Raw genomic sequence first — 19,694 nt, forward strand, 5'->3', positions numbered from 1 at the left:
CCCCAGAGCATTTAATCTTTCCATACTGTATTTTCTCAACCTCTAATCATCTCCTCTGGACTTTCTCAGATTTGTCTACATTCTCTGAAGTGCACTGACTTAAGATTGGACACAGTACTGTGGCTAAGGGCCTTATCACAGCAAAGCACAGCCAGAAATGATACTTATGCATCCTGCAAGTCATATGCCTGTTTATACCATCTCATATGATGTTATTTGTTTTTTGCAACAACATATCCTCAGCTGATTCATAGTCAGCCTACAGGTCACTATAAACTAAACATGGAGAACTACTGTATAGACTGTTGTTTCTCAGTCTCTACCTGTACAGCTTATTGTTCCTACCAAGTGGATAATCTTCCTACCAAGGAATAATAATAATTTTAATATTTCTATCAATGTGGTTTACTGTCCTGACTAATAATCTGTAAGGAAGTATGGACTGATTAAACAGAAGCACAGAGAACAATAGGGAAATTATATTACTGCAGCTTTAGTGATGTAAATTTAATGTTCAATATTTATAAAGACTGTAGAAAACTCAAAGTGGTCAGGGAAGAGTCATAAGAATAACTCAAGATCCGTAGAACAAGTTTCCACATGGAGAGCTTCAGAAAGATTAAAAAAATAAGTGATTTCTAAGTATCTGTAAGAAAGAAAATTTTTAATTGTGTATAATGTTTCAACCTAGCAAATGAAGGCAGAACAGGAGCAATGGGGTATAGCTGCAGTTATACAAACTGAAAGTAAAGAGCAACAGTTCAATGGAAGGAGGAATTAATCACTAGAATAATGAAGAAAAAGGCATAACAGATTCCTAGCAGTCAAGGTTGTCCATCTTCGGCTGGACAGGGTGCTGGACCGTCTTGTCTAGACCGTGCTTTTGCCAAGAACGGTTGGAAGAGATGGTCCTTGAGGTCCCTTCCAACCTGGTAGTCTATGATTCTATGATCTTTCTCAAGAGATGTGCTAGTTCAGCGGAAGTTACAGGGTTTGAAAGAGGAGTCTCTCCCTGAGGTTCTATGAGCTTTGTGATTCCCAAAAGACACAGACAGTGTCACCTGGTCTTAGCGTCTGAACTGCCCTCTGAATCTGTGTGCTGCTTGCCCCATTAAAGTCTTCCCAAATTGATGGCTGAACTGTGTCAAACCAAGAAATTATTTTTATGATGAGAAAAGGGAATGAGAGAATGATGAGAAGGAAACCATTTAATACATTTTAGTCTGTGAGCCAAGATAAAACTGAAATCAACATTTCCAGAGAGGGGAGTTGACGGAGCTGAGCCCTGTGCTACTGACTGCTCTACTTCCTGTCCTGGCTTCTTCCATCCTCCTCTTCTGGAATCTCTTCATCCACGTTTCTGCAGCAGGGTGACCTCATTTGGCAGTGGCCTCTGCAAGCATACGCTGACTAAAGCGCACCATTCTCATAGGTGCCTCTTAGAAAGCTGCTCACTAAGGCCTGGACTTCCTCCCTGGTAGCAAACAAGTCTCCTTCTGTTCCCCTGAAAATCAGCTGGGAGGAAGTGAGATGGGGAGGTGGTTTCCGAAATACTGTGGATTGTGATTACAGACATAGTCTCAGATCCATGGGGTGGGGGTGGGGAGCACAGGAGCTGCATGGGGAGTCCAGATTATTTTGGTGTGAGGTAAACACGAGCCCTTGATCAACAGTGTTCACAGACAGATACAAGCCGGATGGCAAAGGGCCTGCTGGTGTTTTGTAAAAGGAGAAAAACAATTTGAGGAATATCCCTTCCCAAAGTACATGGCTTTTGCTTTGGAGGAGTTTTCTATATATAGTGAGGTGATTATTTCAGAATGGAAAATGTTTGTTCAGGAAGGAAAGGCTCTGAGATCAGCAGAGTCAAGTCTCACCCACATGCTGTCGGCTCCATTGGACTCTTCTGCCTAGCAGCAGGGAGCTGGGAGGAGTCTGCAGGGGCGATGTGACTGTCCAGGAATCACCCACCTACACCTGAGTTCTCCTCACTCAACAGCTTGGGTTGAAGCTCTGCTCTGTCACAGAGGGGCAGGTTCTGAAGTAAGTCTGATGATTCCTCCAGGAAAAAGAAAAATGCAGATGGTCTGACCTTCTTTTTGCCTTTGACAAATTATTATCCAGAACCGATGCTCACTGGGATGGAATGTGATATCCCGCAAATACACTACACTCCTCTACATGCCAGCAGGCAAACTGGCAACAATGTGCACACGGACCAAACGGCCCGTGCTAAATATGCTGCATGCATATATAAGGTCTTAACTGCACTAAATATACCCGCCGCAAATAGACACAGGAAGCTGTGGTTCTTAAACTAGCGAGGACGACACAGAAGCGCACACCCCCCTCTGCTCTCTCGCCCCCCTCCCAGCAAGGCAGGCAGGCAGGAACTGGTATGATACAGCTCCATCTAGTGGAAGTTTATCTATTACACAGTCTTAATCTCAGGATTATTAGTTATTTTGTGTTGGAGCATTGCTTATGAGTCCCAGATACAGACCAGTGGGTGTGCTAAACTTATCGTGCTTAAATTATTTTAAAAAACCGAAAAAAAAATCATTAACTTGCAGTTTAAGCTGCTCTGACGCACATAACTTGACAAAGATGTTACCATTACGAAACATCAAACGCTCTAATCCAAATCACAATCCAAAAACATCCCATAGGTTAAAAATGCACATATAAGCCTACCACACACTTTAAAAAGTTACTCGGACCTCCAGGTTAAATCACAGCTGCATAGCTCCTCCAACAGCAGAATCAGGCTATAAACAACCACTTAGCTGGTTCTGCTTTACATAACCTTTAAGGGCCATAACTGACCTAGCAGGAGGAAGAAAGTAGATTTGGTTTATGAGACAATGATTCTTAAATATCTAAAAATAACTCAGGCCACTGTGAGACACTGTGAGACAGAAGAAGGGACAGGTAACCCAGGAGGAGTATAGAGATGTTATCCAAGAAGGTAGATATGGGGTAGGGAAAACCAAAGCCCACCCGGAGTCAAATCTGGCAAGAGATGTGAAATGCAGCAAGAGAAGCTTCTGCAGGTATATCAGCAGCAACAGGAAAACTAAGGAAAACGTGGGTCCACTGCTAAATGGGGCAAGCACCCTGGTGACAAAGCACGCAGAAAAGCAGCCTTCAGGAATCCCAGGCCCCTAAAACCAAAGGGAAACTCTGGAGCAAGGAAGACTTACCCTTAGTGGAGGAGGGTAATGTTAGGGACCACTTTTATCAGACCGGGCTTACACAAGTCCCTAGGACCTGAAAGAATGCACCCACAAGTGGTGAAGGAGCTGGATGACATCACTGCAAGGCCACTCTTGATTATCTTCGAAAGGTCATGGTGACTAGGGGAGGTTCCTGAGGACTGGAAGAAAGCAAATATCACTCCTATCTTCAAGAAAGGCAAAAAGGAAGATCCAGGGAACCACAGGCCAGTCAGCCTCATCTCAATTTACTGTAGACAGAGAATTATATAGACATGCCCCATTTTTTCCACCTTTCCTTACTGCATCCCCTACCTCATGGATGCTGTCAGTGGAGCACATCAGAGAGGTTTTATAGTCCTACCTAATGAACTTCTGGAAGGTGTTTACATTTTGTAAGGAAGACATTTATAAATGCTATAAACTGGAAATTGTACCTTGTCTGCTTTGTGTGCCTGTGACCTGAAGGCAATTTAGTGGCTGCCAAAGACTTCCATCATCAGTCATAGGTAAGATCCTTCCCTGTTCATGTTCATCAAAGAGAATATCAGAGAGGAGAAGAGGATCATAAATTTTGAAATGTTAAATTTAAAATCACACTAAGGCTTATGAAAAAAAAAAAAGATATGAAGGGTAAACTAACACTCCGGCTTTAAAATCTGTGACTCCATGCAATAGCTGTGAGACTCACATTCTCTGCAGTTACATAAAGTATCACAAAATTCAAATGGAAGGAGGAAAAAACATCCCCTGCAGGTAGGTGTTTTTAAAGGTGACGTGAGAAGTGTTTAACCCATATGGTTACTGGAAGTGTTCAAGGTCAGGATGGATGGGGCTTTGAGCAACCTGATCTAGTGAAAGATGTCCCTGCCCATGGACTAGAGATTTTTAAACATCCCTTCCAACGCAAACCATTCTATGATTCTATGATTGTATGACTCTGTAATTATCCTCCCTGATGTTAGTGTACTGCATGACTGTCCCCTTAATGTTGGGTGACAATGACAGTGTTTTGTGCTGATGGCAAGACAGTAAGCAATCAAAGAATCATAGAATAGGTGAGGTTGAAAGGGACATCTGAAGAACTTCTAGCAAGCACTGCCAGCTCAAGGCAGTGTCAACTACAGCAGGTTGCTCAGGACTGCGTCTGGTTTTGTTTTGGATATCTCCAAGACAGGAGACTACACAACGTCCCTGAGCAATCTGATCCAGTGTTTGACCCCCCTCACAGGAGAAAGTCTTTTTGTATGTTTAAATGCAATCCTGTGTTTCAATGTGACAGTGTCAATGACGTGGGATACCTTAAGGAATAGTGGAAAAAGTGGGTTATGTCCATATAATTATTCTCTGTAATAAATGAAGAAGTGAAGGAAAAACAAGGAAATACAGAAGTGAAGGAAATAATGCTGGAAAATGAGGAAGTCCATAATAGTCCTTGGTTTTACTAAGATTTGTTTCACAAACTGGGATTGGGTACCTCCAAACCAGAATATATGCGGTCTTCATAAGAAGGACTGAATCACAAAATAATTGAAGTTGGAAGGGACACCTAGAGATCTAGTCCACCTCCCCTGCTCAAAGCAGGGACAACTAGAGCCTTACTAAAGTTGAAGCAAACAACATCCACTGCTCTCCCCTCCTACACCAAGTCATCTCATTGTAGAAGGCTATCAGGTTAGTTAAGCATGATTTTCTCTTCATAAATCTTTGCTGACTACTCCTGATCACCTTCTTGCTGCCTTGTGTTTGGAAATGGTTTTCAGGAAGCTTTGCTCCATCACCTTCCCAGGAACTGAGATGAGGCTGACCAGCCTGTAGTTCCCTGGATCTTCCTCTTTGCCCTTCTTGAAGATAGAAGCACATTGGCTAAGGTGTCTCTTGGTATTCCCTTTGAAGCTATGGCACTCTCTGATGCAGTGTTACAGTACTTCAGCACTCTGAATCCCATTCCATGTTTTAACAGTCTAAAATTTCAACCAGTTTTTTTGTTTGTTTTGTTGTTGTTGAACTGAGGCCCAATATCACACTTTCATTGGCTAAGGCACCAGACTTCCCTGTATGAATAACTACTTCAAAAAGATAATAAAGATAAATTTAGAATCTCTAGAAATGGAAAAGAGACTGATTTCTACACCTGAGAAGCATGGTGTCAAAAGCACAGGTGCTAGTAGTAATAAGGGTATGGAAATGCTCATTTCTCAGATGGAAACAATTAGAATTTAATTTTAATTTGGTTCTTACATTGCCTCTGGAACCCAGGATGGAGAGAATGGGCATACATAACTGTAGCAATTGATAATGGAAACAATTTTTAACCAATTCTACCACATTAGAAGTGAAATATTTGGTAAGTATCTAATGCAGTACCTATATTTAGGAAGAGATTTCTTAAAAAGTATTTTGAACAATTACAGGTCTGTTAGCTTGATTGTAACAGAATGCAAAACCGTCCTGGATGGAATCTTACAAAACAGACCAATTCAGCTCAAAAGCAGGATGCAAGCTTTTAACAGCCTAAGTAATTCACAAATGAACAACTTAACTAATAATGTTGTGAATTTCTGGTCATTGGTAACTCCTGAATCAAAAAGTGTTTGTGTGTGGTTTTGCTTTGTTTTTTTTTTTTTCCCCAAATATATGTTAGTGAGTCAAAGAAAAGATAATTCAGGGAAGTTCTGTGGCATGTGTTTTACAAGATGACAGACTGATTCACAGTACACTTTCTGTGGTTTTATGATTTATGAATGATAGTAACTGTATCCCAGATTAATCTGAATCCTACTGTTCTGAAGATAAAACCCATGGTTACACATGAAATTAGACTGTAGATCTTATAACTGCAAGACATACTTAAATGAAGAGGTCAACAAGATTCAAGGATTGGAGGTTTTCAAGGATAAGAATATTCAGTGTTACATTACCATGGATTGCAAAAAAAAAAAGTTTTAATTATGGGAACATGCCTGCTTTTGGCATAAGTCAAATCTGTATCCTGCAAATAGAAAAGGAAGCAATTAGGAAGGGGAAATAGATAACTTCTAAGTGACACAATTCCTAGGTCATCTAAAACTGAAGCCAAGGGAAAAAGAAAGAATAAAACCCTGACGGCACTAAAGATAATAAAAATTGTATGTTTTTGTTTTTGAAGTAAACTAAGGACAAAAGAAATCCAGCATAGGGTAGTCTGTTATGTGGAGACAGTAAAACTGTTAATGATACCAAGAAGGAATAGTTAGCCAAAATTCTCTTTTGTATGTGTGAGATACAAGATGAAAACATTAGAAGATAATAAACAGTAGTCTAGCAATAATAAACGCTTTTTTAAATCAACAGGCCAAATTGATTTGCACCTGTCTAAAGAAGCTCACTGAGGAGATCTGCAGTTCACTGATCCTGCATGAGCACGGGGTTTGGACAATACAACTTCCAAAGGTCCCTTTCAACCTCAACCATTCTGTGGTTCTGTGGTTATAGAATGGTTTGGGTTGAAAGGGACCTTTAAAGATCATCTAGTCCAACCTCCTTGCCATGGGCAGGGACATCTTTCACTAGATCAGGTTGCTCAAAGCCCCATCCAACCTGACCTTGAACACTTCCAGGGATGGGACATCCACAGTTTCTTGGGGTAACCTGCTCCAGTATCTCACCACCCTTATAGTAACGAATTTATTCCTTATATCTAATCTAAATCAACCCTCTTTTAGTTTCAAGCCAGTACCCCTTGTCCTGTCACTACAGGCCCTGTAGTCTCTCTCAGTCTTTCTTATAAGCCCCCTTCAAGTATTGAAAGGCTGCAGTAAGGTCTCCCCAAAGCCTTCTCTTCTCCAGGCTGAACAACCCCCAACTCTCTCTCAGCCTGTCCTCACAGGAGAGGTGTTCCAAGCCTCTGATCATTTTTGTGTCCCTCCTCTGGACCCGCTCTAACAGGTCCATGTCTTTCCCGTGCTGAGGACCCCAGAGCTGGATACAGTACTCCAGGTGGGGTCTCACGAGAGCAGAGTAGAGGGGCAGAATCACCTCCCTCAACCTGGATATTGTATGATCAAGCAGGATACAATTGGTTTTCTGGGCTGCGAGAGCACGTTGATTGCTCATGTCCAGCTTTTCATCCACCAGTACCCGCAAGTCCTTCTCTGCAGGGCTGCTCTCAATCCCTTCATTCCCCAGCCCGTATTGATACTGGGGGTTGCCCCAAGCCAGGTTCTGTGGTTCTTTAATGAAGGCAAAAATATGACCTTAGGCAACTTGAGCATTGTCCATTCATTATGGATCTGACAAACCTCAAAAAGTGTTCAAAGTAAAATGATGTAAGCAGGGGTCACAAGAGTAGAGGAATCAGAAAAATCCAGATTTTTTTTTACTGTTAGATGATTACTCATCCCTGTAATTCCACTGGCAGTTCAAGTATAATTTCTAACTCTTCAGAAGTGTATTACCACAGCAAGTGTAACTCAGTGAAGCTGCGCTGATTTCACTAAAACAAACATTTTGTCCAAGAAATGGCTGAAACTTCACTTTCAGGGTTTTTTTCTCTCCCACCATCCTCAAAAATCAGTATTATTTCAGCAGTGTAGGCCTATACACACTAAGCATCTTTCTGTGATTCAATACAGACATTGTTCTGGTTTTTTTTCTGGAAGATGAGATGTCTTATAAAAGAAAAACTTCACAGTGTTTCTCAGGAGCTTGTGTGTTTGTGTTATACAAAAGGGAGAGCTGGCAAACTCTTAGAGTGTTGCAAGTTCTTACATCTATCTATTCAGTTCTAAAATTGCAGGCAAAAAAACCCTCCAGTAAACCAACAATACCCCCCAAAGAGCTGTCATATTCCCCATCAGTATCCAAAAGAGAAAAAAATGCCTTAGAAGAAGTACTGACAAAGCTAAGAGGTGTGTTTGGGGTGGTGGTGTGTGTGTTTATATATATAAATTATAAATATATGTATATAACTATACATTATTCTAATATATTTTATATGTATCATAACATATACATTAGAATAATCATGGTATGTTAGACCAAAGATCCATCTAGCCTAGTCTCTTCTCTTTGACAGCACATACCTAGAAAAACATGAGAAAAGAGGAAGCATATCATAACACTTCCCCAGAATATTACTAGCAGCTTTGTACACAGACTAGGACACCTTTTCTTGCTTTTATGAGAAACTGAAATATAGTTTCATTCTATCTTAATTTTTGAAACAACCCAGTTACTTAAGATTTGGGCATAAATTTTCTCACGTTAAAAGGTTTTCTTTCATTATTGTCATCAGTTTAAGAAATGCCCACCACCTGTATATAGAGGGATGTGAAATGCATACCCCATAAATGAAGACATCAGTCCAAAAAGTGAAACATCCAGTGGGTCTATTCTTATCTGGAGGCTTTGAGCTGGTACTGTGCAGAGGGAGGGCAAGCTTTAATTTTGTGGGAAGACCCTGATCATCACTGAGGGGTGCTCAGCTGAACTCTGATGATGCTGCAGGTATTACAGTAGTTTCTTTGCAGCAGTTTATAGAAACATTTGCTAGAGACAGAAAAATGCAGGCTGGCCAGTGAATGATGCTTCCTGTTAATGTAGGGCGCTCTGCTGTTGCCAGTTCAGATGCTTTTGAGCTGCATCATAGAATCCTGTAGCAAGTCACCTTCTACTTCTCCACAGTCCTTCCCTTTGCAAGAAACTCTTCTCTAACGCTTGTTTCTCTCTATTCTTGTGACCTAATTCCTCTTGTTAGAATTCCTCTGTGAATCTTAACTGTGTGGGTCTTTTTCTTAGAACACCAAGACTCCAAAAGTTGCCTGTTAGTGTGTTGCAGAGCAAGATTAATTTTTACATACTCAGGTATTGATATACTAGGAGGCAGGGCAGTTAAGATCTCTCCTACTTCCCCTCTTATTAAGGCTGACTTGTGCAGCTGACTTGAATATTATGTGCCACTGCTACAGTTGTGAGGCTCTTGATCTAATGTGAGCATGGCTGAGGAAATGGATGGATAGTAAGAAGGCAGAATAGTGGATGGCCGTCTCTGTTCATTTGGGATAAATTTCTATGTGAAGCATTTCTCTCCAGGCTTGGACACCCAGGGAGACAGCTTGCTTATGCTTTTGCTTCCTGAGCTATGCTATGTAAGCTGGATGCTTCCCAATTTCATCTGGTCGTGGCATCCTCTACTTCTTTCTTCCATGCACACTGAAAGACATTCGAGACTAGAGCAAAGTCTTCAGCTCTCTTCTTTCCTATTCTAGATGGGCATGTTTGCTGCACCAGTTACCTCTAATGCTGAAAGAGGACTCACAGAATGCTTTCAAGGCTTTTTTTGCCTCAGTCTTTAATGCTAATGACAGACCTTAGACTGCCTAGTCCTCTGAGTTGGAGGACCACGACTGTGGGAACAGTGACTTTCCATTTGTGGACACTGAAATCGCAAGGGACCAGTTGTCTCAGTTGAAAGTTGGTAAGTCCATGGGGCCTGATGGGATTCATCCCAGAGTACTGAAGGAGTTAGCGCATGTTACAGCAGGACCCCTCTCAATCATCTATCAATAGTCTTGGGAGTCTGGGGAGGTCACTGCTGACTGGAAGCTAGCCAACATTATTCCAGTTTACAAGAAGGGCATGAGAGGAGGCCCAGGAAACTACAGACCTGTTACTCTAACCTCAGTACATGGAAAAATTATGGAGAACATCATATTGGGTGCTATTGAAAGGCATTTAAAGGACAAGGCACCATCAAAATGGGTTCACAAAGCAAAAGACCTGTCTAATTAATTTGATACCCTTCTATGATAAGGTCACCCATCTAGTGGATGAAGGGAAGGCGCTGGATGCAGTTTTTCTGGATTTTAGTACAGCTTTTGATACTGTCCTTCACAGTATCCTTCTGGTCAAATTGTCTACCTGTGAGATGAGCAAGTACATGGTGTGCTGGGTGAAGAACTGGCTGAACAGCAGCACTCAAAGGGCTGTAGTGAATGGGGCTACACCTGGCTGGTGACCAGTCACCAGCAGTGTTCCTCAGGACTCAATCCTAGGGCCAGTGCTGTTCAATATTTTTATCAATGATCTGGATGCAGGAGTTGAATGCACCATTAGTAAGTGCTGAATCTACTAAACTGGGAGGTGCTGTTGACTCTCTTGAGGGACATGAGGCCTTGCAGAGGGATCTAGGTAGATTGGAGCATTGGAAAATCATCAATGGCATGACATTTAACAAAAACAAAAGCTGGATTCTGCCCCTGGGATGGAGTAATGCTGGACACAAGTATAAATTGGGAGAGGAGTGGCTGGAGAGCAGCCCTGCAGAAAGGGATCTGGTGGTGCTGGTCGGCAGCAGGCTCAATAGGAGCCAGCAGCGTGCCCTGGCAGCCAAGAGGGCAAACTGCATCCTGGGGGTGCATCAAACACAGCGTGACCAGCCGGTCAAAAGAGGGGATTGTCCCACTGTATTCAGCATTGGTGTGGCCTCACCTTGAGTTCTGTGTGCAGTTCTGGGCCTCACCATTTAAGAAGGATGCATCCAGAGGAGGCCAACAAAGCTGATGAAGGGGCTGGAAGGCATGTCCTATGAGGAGCAGCTAAGGACTCTCGGTTTGTCTAGTTTGGAGAAAAAGAGCCTGGGGATGACCTCATTGCTCTCTGCGGCTTCCTGAGGAGGGAAGTGGAGAGGGAGGTGCTGAACCCTGGTCCCTGGCATCCAAGGATGCGATGGTGGGAATGGTTTAAAGCTGCATCAGGGGAGGTTTAGACTAGACATTAGGAAGCATTTCTTTACAGAAAGGGTGGTCAAACACTGGAACAGGCTTCCTAGAGAGATGGTCGATGTCCCATGCCTGTCAGTGTTTAAGAGGCATTTGGACAATGCCCTTAATGCTTTAACTTTTGGTCAGCCGTGAAGTGGTCAGGCAGTTGGACTAGATGATTGTTGTAGGTCCCTTCCAAGTGGAATTAGTCTATTATAATATAGAATAAGAACAATTTTTTTCTGGTTTCATTACTGTCAAAGGTGAAAGACTCTTCTTAGCACTTTCCCAGGTCTGTCCCATCCAGTGTCCAGATCTGCACTTAGAGAGACAACATACCCAACATCACTCACCTAAGAAACACTGGGACATGCAGTGGCTTTAGCAGCTATGTAACAGAGTGAACAATATGCAGCTTTTAGAACCCTGTAATTCTGAGAAACATTATCCCTCACCTACATTACACACAACTACAGGTCTTCTGTTTTATGCTTATTATTGATTCTTTATTTCTCAAATAAAGGAGACAAATATAAGGTTTTAAGTGTCATTTACAGAAAATTAACACATCTGACAGCATTTGCTTTGTACCTGAGTGATTTTGTGCATCACAGGTTTTATGTCTCACTCACATTGTATCCTGTAGCCTTGGAGGCTGAAGTCCAGAGCCCACTATGCCGCAAACCCACTATTTGTTGTAAAAATACCATCTACAAACTTCATCTTCCCTTCTAGAGAAAACAATGAGAGAGTCACATAAATTCTTTGAAATGCTGCACTTGAAATCCTCAGAACTGTTACCTGGGATTACAATAACAGAATAAAGTAGGTAAGAAATTTCTGCATTTGTGATGGGGAGAAGAAAGAGGAGAAGAATGAAAAAGCAAGGCAAAAGGAAAAGAAGAGGTTATTTCCTGTTCCTTTCCTGTGGGAGGAAGCAGAGAGCTCTTTCAAAGAAAGAACTGAAAGCAGGAGGAGGAAAGTGTTTGAGAAATGAGCTAAAACAGGCTAAAGAAACCTGAAATTGAGGACAAGCGAGTAAGTAAAACTTTGAACCTTCTCATTTTAATCTAGGAAGATGGCAAAATGAGAGTGGGAGGAAAGGCAGTGAAGTGGCAGAATTCAGACTGTTCATGGGAGTTTGTTAATACCAGTACAGGAGGTGAAAGAGATCCCAGGAGCATGTAAGGGCTGAGGACTTTCAGGGTTGAGCTTGTAATGGAAGAGAAGGGGAAAATAAATCAAGGGTAGAGGACAACAGAGCATGAAGAGAATTAGCCAGTGGAGAAGTGTGAGCAATGAATGTGAGCAGAAGAAGAGAAAGAGCCAGAAGTTGAAAGAAGAGAGAAATGCTGGCAGGGTGGACCTGGTGAGAGCAAAACTAAGAAGCTGAACACAGCACTGCTCTGAAGAGGAAAAGAGGGAAGGAAGCAGGGTAGGGAAGAGGCAGCAAGGGAAAAGCAGCATTCCCCCACAGCCTGACCCGATTCAAGCAACATGATCCATCAGGAGTTTAGACCTTGAGAAATGTCAAATAAAGGCATCAAAGTCTCTGAAGGACTCAGGACATAGACAGGGAGGCCATGAAGATGCCAGGGACAGATACATTTTTTACAAAGGTCATTTCAGAAACAGCAGGAGAAGGCAAGGTGATGTTAAAATCAGCAACATGACCTGGTGAGGAAGCAGAAAAGATGGAAGGAAATATTAGTCAAACTAAGGGGGAGGGAAGGAAGTAGCAGCTTGTGCAATAGGGATGCAGGATTTTGATTTATATTTACAATGGGAAAGTGAAAACAAGGCAGAGGAAGGATCTAGTAAAGGTAATGTGAACCACTAACAGATAAAGATAACAAGATGGAGAATTAGCATCAGCAAGACAGGAGGAATAAAAAAGTATGAATGACACATAAACAAGAACCCTCTCTCAAAGCATTTGAAAAATGCTGAGCAGATAATTTTCATAGCAGGACCCCGAAGTGCTGGACTGTACCAGGCTACCCCAGAGGAAAAGAGCATGATTGCAAGGCAAGGCATAAAAATGAAGACAAGAACATCTTCCACATGTTTGCAACATTCCCTGCTAGGCTATGAACAGCAGTAGCCCAAGCTCTACACTAGTCCTTAGGACAGGTTAGAAGGACAAGCCCAGAGTGCCATTCTCCATAGTACAATGTCACCTCAAGCAGAGTTAAGAGATGGCACAAAGGTGAGAAAAGCCTGTTGTACTTCTCTTCCATTTCTAATTGATGTTTGCTTTACTCTATTGCTCCAAGTCTGGCAGAGGGAGTCCTCTCCTCTTGGGAAGAGCTCTATTCTGGATCTTACTAAGAATTGGTCTCATCCTCCAACAAAGACCCCTTTACCACGGGGTGAGAATATGGTTCATTCCTGCAGCCCTTCACACTGTAATAGACTGGACTGGGACTGCACTGTTCATCAACTCCTGCAACTGCAAGCAGCTTGGCTGCTCTGCACTGATGGAAGATAATTAAAACCTTCCTTGGTACTACTTTCTCCACTCAGAATAGAAAGTGCCTCCCTCTCCATTATGAAACTCATTCCCAGCCCAGAACAAAGGCTAGAAGCTTCTGGCAAGTACAGATCTCACCACAAGAAAGCAGGGGCCAGCATAATTTATATTGTTTCCTCCCTTGCCATCTATGTGTGGGGCCCCAAAGTGATGACATCGTGGCTCAGATGCTATAAACAAGACCAAATTCATGGACCAGAGACTCCCTGGAGACTGGCTAGATGTCTGTGTTAGGTTACGAGTTCCTGGGAGCAGAGATAATAGCAGGATGAAGCTGAGAGAATGGGAAGTTGCAGAACTGGGGGTTAGGACACTGGGGAGATACTTTCCCTTTGCTAGTCCTGTTCATCTGAGCCTCCTAGGAAAAAATTGGCGAATGTGATTCTGGTTTTAACATCATGTGGATAGGGAATTCTAATTTGGGGAAAGCAGTACTATGTCTGCTGGCAAACATGGCAATATAATACTGGTGATCCTTGAAACATCAGGAAATTGGAAATTGGTAAGAAATAATGTCACCTGCCAGGGGAACACAGAAGGTATCACGTACCTGGGACCCTGGCAAAATTTACTCACAGTCCAAATACAGATTGGACTTCTTTTTCTGAAAGTGCTGTTGTAGTTCCATACTGGTTAATTTTACAATCATTTTAAAACTGAAGACTCTCTATGCCTTCAACCTCTGAATATAGGGGAGACCTCAAACCAGAACTCCTTTCAACTTGTAACCAGAATGGGTTTGAAATGCTGATCCCAGAACTCTGACATTGTGCCAGTAATTATTATACTAATGAAATATACGTATGTAATACCAATCCATCCTTCTTTGCAGCTGGACTAGATGCTTGTTGTAGGTCCCTTCCAACTGAACTATCCTATCCTATCCTATCCTATCCTATGATGTTGTCCTCATTATATACCTTTCAAAATACCTTTTGGTCTAGCTGTTTCATCAAACTGAGAACTCATATTCTATTGGTCATCTAATGCAATCAATAAATCCTTTAATTCCTGCTTTCCAGGGCACAGCCACCAATCTGTAACCATGAACTGCTCTGTGGAACTCTCCTAGAAACAACCCTGCTGGCTGACAATCATCCATTGTAAAATACAGCAACAGAGTTTAAGTCAAAAGTTGATGAATTACTGCTCAGTGTTTAATCGGCTCTTCATGTACTACTGACAAATGCCTTACAGAAATCCCTTATCCATCTCTGATGTGCCAAAATTCTTTTTTTTTTTTTCCTCATGCTTCACCTCTTGGAGGTATGAAATTTAGTCTTATCCCTATTTTACAGATAGGGAATTGAGACAGAGATTTGAGGAAGAAACAATATAAGATACAGTTTTTTGAAGGCTTTCGAGTCACCAAAGAAACTGTGAAACAGCTGGTGTATAATTTTTGCATTTGGAGAGAAGAACAAGGCAGGGTCTTTATCTCCAAAATACAACGGGAGCTCTGAAAAGCTTGAGTCTGCTGATTAAAGCAGCTGGAGGAGCAGCATCCCCATAAATCAGGCCCCTAAACACAGGCAGAAAGGTTAATTTTGAAACTTCCCTCAATTGAAGGGTCCTATCTTGCTCATACCTCTTTGAAAAAAATCCACACTGGACAATAACTCAAACTGGAGTTCAACCTGTTCAGAGAGAAAAAGCAAATTGAGATGGTGTCTTAAGGTCTTTAAATAGCACGAACATAAGTGTAATACAGCATAAAGTGCCATATCAGTTTATTAGACAGGTGCTTTACCCCAGTCCATGTTTGTTCACAAAATGTAGAGAAACACTGAATGTAAATGCAACAGACACATTTGGTAATGTGTTACTTAAAATGGGGAAAGCAGCAGGTAGTACAGACACTCTGTGGTGGGTAAGGAGATGAAGAGTGCCTCCCACCAAACAGATGAAAGGCAGAGTGAAGGTTGGTATCACATGAAGCGTATGAGCATCCTCCTGAAAGGAGAAGACTTCAAGACATTTTTCAGAAAGCTCTGGTAGTGTTTCAGAAAGACTTGATCATAGCAGTGCCTAAGGTCATGCTCTTGTCCTTCAACATGGAATGCACAACATCATTTAATGAAGTTCTGAATTATTAACAAGGAGATTTTAAAAGACCACAGTATTACATGGGAATAAAACAGGGAAGCAAACCTCCTAGGATATCGACGTATCTCCACTGGTAGTATTCCAAACAGACATATAATTATCTTTCTCAGAAATGTATATTGGTTGTATAGTTAATGGCAATCATCACTCCCTCTTACAATGTTTGGTCAACCCTTCCACTATTTTGTCCAGGGTTGATACTGTATTAAGTGTCCAACAATTTCACAAGACATGTCATTTTCATCCTATAAATATCAGTGCACTGGTAATTCCCCACGATCCTTAGGTCCAAGATCTCTGCAAAACAAAAACAAAAGAAAAACAAAACCCCACCTCAACATTCTTTGTCCTCACATCTCCTCAGCTGATTCTTTTTACCCTCCTTGTTGAGTCACAAATCTAAGCCCATTATAATACTGGTGCAAATGTTACCCCTCCAGGCTAGTATTTTAGCCAATATCCTTACCTCAGTTCCCCCATCTCTACTGCACAGTCTCTACAAGCCAATAAAACAAACCACTCTTTTTATCTTTTAAAAGTCCTCGCAACTGTTTCCTACACTTCCTAACTTCTGTGACAAGACACAGGATGATTGTTTCTTCTCTCCACTTCCAATATCACTGCCATTAGTATCTAAGGATATCTTCTAAACTTCCTTTCCATCACTGTTTTTGAAGGAGAAAAGATTCCACTGAACACCAAAGAATGAGAAAATCACAATATCTTCCTTGATAGTGATGGATTTTTTTTTTGAGACGTTTACATTCTTAACAATGACTAGGAAGTAGGTTCCTGTGATTGCATTCAAAGTGGTCAAAGTCAGGTTGGATGGGCCTTTAAGCAACCTGATCTAGTGAAAGATGTCCCTGCCCTTGGCAGGGGGGTAGACTACATGATCTTTAAAGGTCTTCTCCAACCCAAACCATTCTATGATTCTGTGATTGTATCTTGTTTTGTTAATCACAGTCTCTTTGATGACACAGATGTATTTTACGAAGTATTTAGGTTGTACACTCAAGACTTCCCTGGGTGTATAAGACTTACAAGTTACATTGTTTACCTCTACATTTTGCCGCACTGGCCTTAGCCCGACAAGGCCTTGCCCTGTCACTGAGGCCTTTCTGTGGTATTACATTACAATAAAATGATCGAAATCTGAGACTCATATCATGTTCTCCTGGATCCAATTCTTACCACATTGTTCTAGACTGGCAGATGAATCCAGCCCTCCACTCTTGCAGTGACTGGGAGCAACAGGACAGTATCAGTGGCATTAGAATGAAGTATTTTGGGTAACAATATTCTTAAGACACAGTCCTACTGCTTAGCACAACACAGATCTGTTACCTTCTTATCATTCCTAGAACTGTTTCCTTGGTGCAAGGTGATATGGAGCTGCAACTGGTAACCTTCAGCATGCATCCAAGTAGTTAAGAAAGCACAACAGGTAAGGGAAAATGCTAGTAGTAGATCAGAAGCACAGATTTTGTGTTTCTGAGTCAGCCCATAGAAAGACCCAAATTTCTTTGGCCCACCTTGAATTGAAGCCAGAGTCTTGATACTGTGGATACAGAGTACACTTCTGTGGGAACAATACCTCCCATTTTATCTCTTCTTTTGTTTAGTGGTGCTGGTGTCTCACCTTCCATGCTGGGTAGCCTGGCTGTGCTTCTCTCACTAGAGCACTCCCTGTTATTCATTTGGGGTTCTCTGACGTCAACTCTGAGGTCAGGCAGGCAGGGCCACGCCTGTCCCTTGCCCGCTTCCAAACACAAAAGACTATAGATAGCTGCTGCAGCAAATGCTTTTCATTATGTACTCCCATCTCTTCAGACCGCCCGCCCAGTTGGGGGTGGGAGCAGCATGGGGCCCCTAGATGCCTTGTGCTGCTCTGCTATGTGTTTTCTGTTATTTGGGGTGAGTTGTGCATTCCTTACGAGCTTTGAATGTCGTGCAGAGCCCCAGGGGAATCATCAGAGGAGTGGGAGGAGAGACCAGGCAGGGGAAGGTTGCCCATGCACACCAGGGAAGAGGCATCCCCTCCCCCGTGTCAGCCTGTGAAGAAGTCCAAACCAGAGGGAAGTGCCAGGTCTATGACAGCATACCCTCCGCACACAGCATCCATCCCGTCTCAGAAATGTATTTAAAAGCTTTCTGCTTCCCACTAGCAGAACTTGCTTAGCTAGCCTTAGTCTGGCAAAACACAGACCAAGAGGTGATAAATCTGTCTGCTTGTACAATTGAAGTCAACGCCAGAAAGGTAAAGGAACAATTTCAGATTAAGATTAACTGTGAATCAAGAGTAAATGGATATAAATTGGCCATTAATACATGCAACAAGAAATCTGGAGATGTCTAGCTACTACAGCAATCAGGCTCCAAAACATCCTTCCAAACTAAGAAGGACATAGAAGCAAAAATCCCATCTGCTTCTAAGCCAGAGACTGATGAAATTATGAGTGATTACAGGATTTTATATCTGTGACAGCTAGGTATTGGACACGAAGACCCAAGAATGACTGCACACCACCTTCTCACCCTTTACCAAGGTAATCTGATATAGAGACTCCCTTCCTGGAGCATACATGTGGTGCCTTGTACTAAGGACAGGAAACTAACCTCCCAGCCCCCCGTCTGCCCCCCCCAAACTATTTGGGTCTGTGTTCTTGTTTTAAACCCAAGATGCCCCGTTCATGTTTCAGTGTCAGCTCACAGAGTTTGCACAGAAGACTGTTATGGATATAGAAACATAGAACTGGAAAGCACTTCCTGGAATGCCTGGATGCAGTGAGTTCAGTGGCCACTCCCCAACTTGCTGCCATGTGTTTGTTCCATCGTAATTCTCAGGATGCTAGTAAAATTGGAAATCCTGTAGGATCTGAAGTGCCAGCATGATGGGCTGGCATTCCCTGTAAGTCTTAACCTGTAACTAAATCAAAATATCATTCCCAGATCCCAGAGATGTGACAAGATCAACAAAATGATGAACAGCTAGGAAAAGGGAACCTGGACGAAAAGGAAGCCTTGACCTCTGCAGAAACTGTGCACACATCTAGAATACAAATAGAAATATAGGAGCTACCATAATGTGCTGTATCTTGTGCTATAACTGCAGCAGCTAAGACTAGCTATTTCAGGTATGCCAGGAACCACCTAAAAGGCAACAGTAATAAAATACACCTCAGAGAAAAATTTCCACGTGGTTGTTGATTAAATGCTAGCACCGGGCTGACGATTGAGCTTTATGGGTCCCAGTTAGAAATATGAACACTGACCATTCACTATAAAAGTGACATTTTGAGATTGTAACTTATTTAATGCACAACATACTAATTTGTGGAGTACAAGATGTGTAGAGATACTGAGTGGGACAGTAAGCATAGTACTCTTGACATCTTACATAGCTCAGGCTACCACGGCTCCTCTAGACCAACTAGTACAAATCCTAAGGAGAAATAGCACAAAACATTCACCTCCTCTACCATAGATACTCCCATGGCCCTGCCTGTTTGTCCTCAACACTGCCAGCTTGTAAACCCCCAAGAAACCATGTCCCAAACCACAGGCAGTCACCAGTGCCAGCTCTGCTCTAAACTGCAGCCCAGGGAACAGAGCAGGGGCAGAACGGCTGTGGGTCCTACTGCGCAGAGCTCTGCACCCCTCCACAGAGCTCTGCACCCCGCCAGGGAACTCGGCATCATGCCCGGAGAGCCCTGCACCCCGTTCCGGGGAGTTCCGCACCCCGCCCCGGGGAGCTCCGCGCCCCGTCCCGGGAGATGATGGGCTCCCCGCCCCGGGGAGTTCCGCACCCCGTCTCGGGAGATGGGCACCCCGCCCCGGGGAGCTCCGCGCCCCGTCCCGGGAGATGATGGGCACCCCGCCCCGGGGAGCTCCACACCCCGCTCCTGAGGCAGCGCTTCTCCCCCCGCCCCGCCGCTTACCGCCCAGAGGCCGCCCGTTGCCATGGCGACGCGCTCCTGGCCCTCCCTCGCTACCGGGCCCAGGTACGGGACTGCGCTTGCGGGTCCGCCGGGTGCCGCGGCTGCAGCGCTGAGAGTGGGGCGGCCAGGACGGCACCCCGGGGGCCGGGATCCCACG

At 43.1% G+C, this 19,694-nt stretch overlaps 1 protein-coding gene across 1 annotated transcript in view; it reads left to right on the forward strand.

Moving 5' to 3' along the window:
• Nucleotides 1–19,559: 19,559 nt before the first annotated feature.
• LCMT2 (leucine carboxyl methyltransferase 2) overlaps nucleotides 19,560–19,694 on the forward strand; it is a 26,361-nt gene continuing 26,226 nt past the window's right edge. Inside the window, exon 1 of the mRNA XM_010576797.1 lies at nucleotides 19,560–19,652. Coding sequence (XP_010575099.1) covers nucleotides 19,560–19,652 — 93 coding nt within the window. The remainder of the gene's footprint in view (nucleotides 19,653–19,694) is intronic.

Source organism: Haliaeetus leucocephalus, unplaced genomic scaffold (genome assembly GCF_000737465.1).
Source record: "Haliaeetus leucocephalus isolate CR32 unplaced genomic scaffold, Haliaeetus_leucocephalus-4.0 Scaffold536, whole genome shotgun sequence".
Classification (NCBI taxonomy): Eukaryota; Metazoa; Chordata; class Aves; order Accipitriformes; family Accipitridae; genus Haliaeetus; species Haliaeetus leucocephalus.